The sequence below is a fragment of the Antrostomus carolinensis genome, unplaced genomic scaffold, assembly GCF_000700745.2.
Source record: "Antrostomus carolinensis isolate BGI_N321 unplaced genomic scaffold, ASM70074v2 scaffold42906, whole genome shotgun sequence".
NCBI lineage: Eukaryota > Metazoa > Chordata > Aves > Caprimulgiformes > Caprimulgidae > Antrostomus > Antrostomus carolinensis.
The window spans coordinates 12,116-13,571 of NW_010323356.1; the positions used below are offsets into that span (position 1 = coordinate 12,116).

The window sequence follows — 1,456 nt, forward strand, 5'->3', positions numbered from 1 at the left end:
CTCGGGGGAGCAGGCACCGCGCTCCACCTCCGCTGCTGGCGCCAGGGGACGAGGGAGGGGAGGGAAACGTGTAACACGAGGAAACACAGGAAAATAAGGGTACGGTCAGCTGAAGTCACAGGGAGCCCAACTCTGTAACTCGGTTTCAGCATCTGTGTGCAGAGGCACCACGCTGAGCCCCAGGGAGTCCAGTTTATGACACTGGCGAGTGCAAGACTGTGCTTCCTGCCCAGCAGCGAGGCGTTAGCAAGTTTAGTCAATTTACAGTTAAAAATAAACACCCCCCCCACCAAAGTCCTGCAAAGTCTTCTCAGAGCTGAGTGTTCAGCTGGGCTTTTCCTTGATCAAGCAGGTAGAGACTCCAGCCTTGGTTTCTTCCAGAAACTGTCTCATTCTGCCCTCGCGCACACTTGCACAGCCCTCCTGGGACTGTACGTGCCACACTAGAACTGGGGGTTGTAGCCTGACTTGAACAAAGAACTGTGTTGAATCTACCTAAGAAACAGCCTCTCACTGGCGTCCTCTTGGCTGTGTGGTCTTTACTGGTAACAATGTTTTTGTCTTTTATTACAGCTTTTTGGCAGATTTTAGCAGAATGATTTGTTAGCAGGGTAATTTCCATTTTATTTCAGTCATTTTTTTTGTTTCCACTTAGCTGTGGGTTATTATCAAGAGATGCTTATTATTCAGGTTTTAATTGATCTAGCAATAGTAAGTTATTTTGATAGCATGGTATTTCTCAGTTTAGCTCTGCTCTTCCCTTTTGTACCAACAAGATGCACCTGTAAACTCACAGATGCCAAACAACCCCGTGGTGTTGCACACACATGTACACAGCTAATGTTGGCAGTCTGGTACTGGGGCTTTGCTGGGACTTTCTGAAGGAAGAGTCAGAATGGAGAACTGCTGCTTTAAATAGTGTCCTGGTTTCGATATGGAAAGAAAAAACATTCCTGGCTCGTCGTTCTGGTTTTACTTTTGTTTGTAGTTAAAAGTTCTAATCCCCACTCAATTTTTCTATCTTAAATTTTGGGTACATTTTGATTCCCAGTCCACTGGGTGCAACACACTCTTTTCTACCTACCTCATTAGGGTTAATATCAGTGTTCCCTCCTCTGGCTACAGGTGGCCAGACATTTACATAGGTTTGAGTACCATGGGCAAGAACATGTCTGTCAGTAACATTGGGAGCGCCATCGACGCTGCCATCCTGGAGTTCACGTCCAAGGCGCCCTCGGCTGCACACCCGACGGCACAGAGCAGGACGGTAACGATTGAACTGATGGTCCATCCAGGGTTCCCCAGCGTCCCACCCATCGGCGGCTGTGGGGAAGGACCAGATGATTTCTCACAGTCCTGGGAGCGCCTCCATGAACTCCAGACATTAATTAAGCCAGAGCTGCAGAGCCATTACAAAACCAGGAACATTCAGCTTTGTTCATTCAAAGATCTTTAA

At 47.7% G+C, this 1,456-nt stretch overlaps 1 protein-coding gene across 1 annotated transcript in view; it reads left to right on the top strand.

The window, feature by feature from the left end:
• YDJC (YdjC chitooligosaccharide deacetylase homolog) overlaps positions 1 to 1,456 on the top strand; it is a 13,205-nt gene extending 11,749 nt beyond the window's left edge. The window contains exon 5 of the mRNA XM_010170556.1: positions 1,126 to 1,456. Coding sequence (XP_010168858.1) covers positions 1,126 to 1,456 — 331 coding nt within the window. The remainder of the gene's footprint in view (positions 1 to 1,125) is intronic.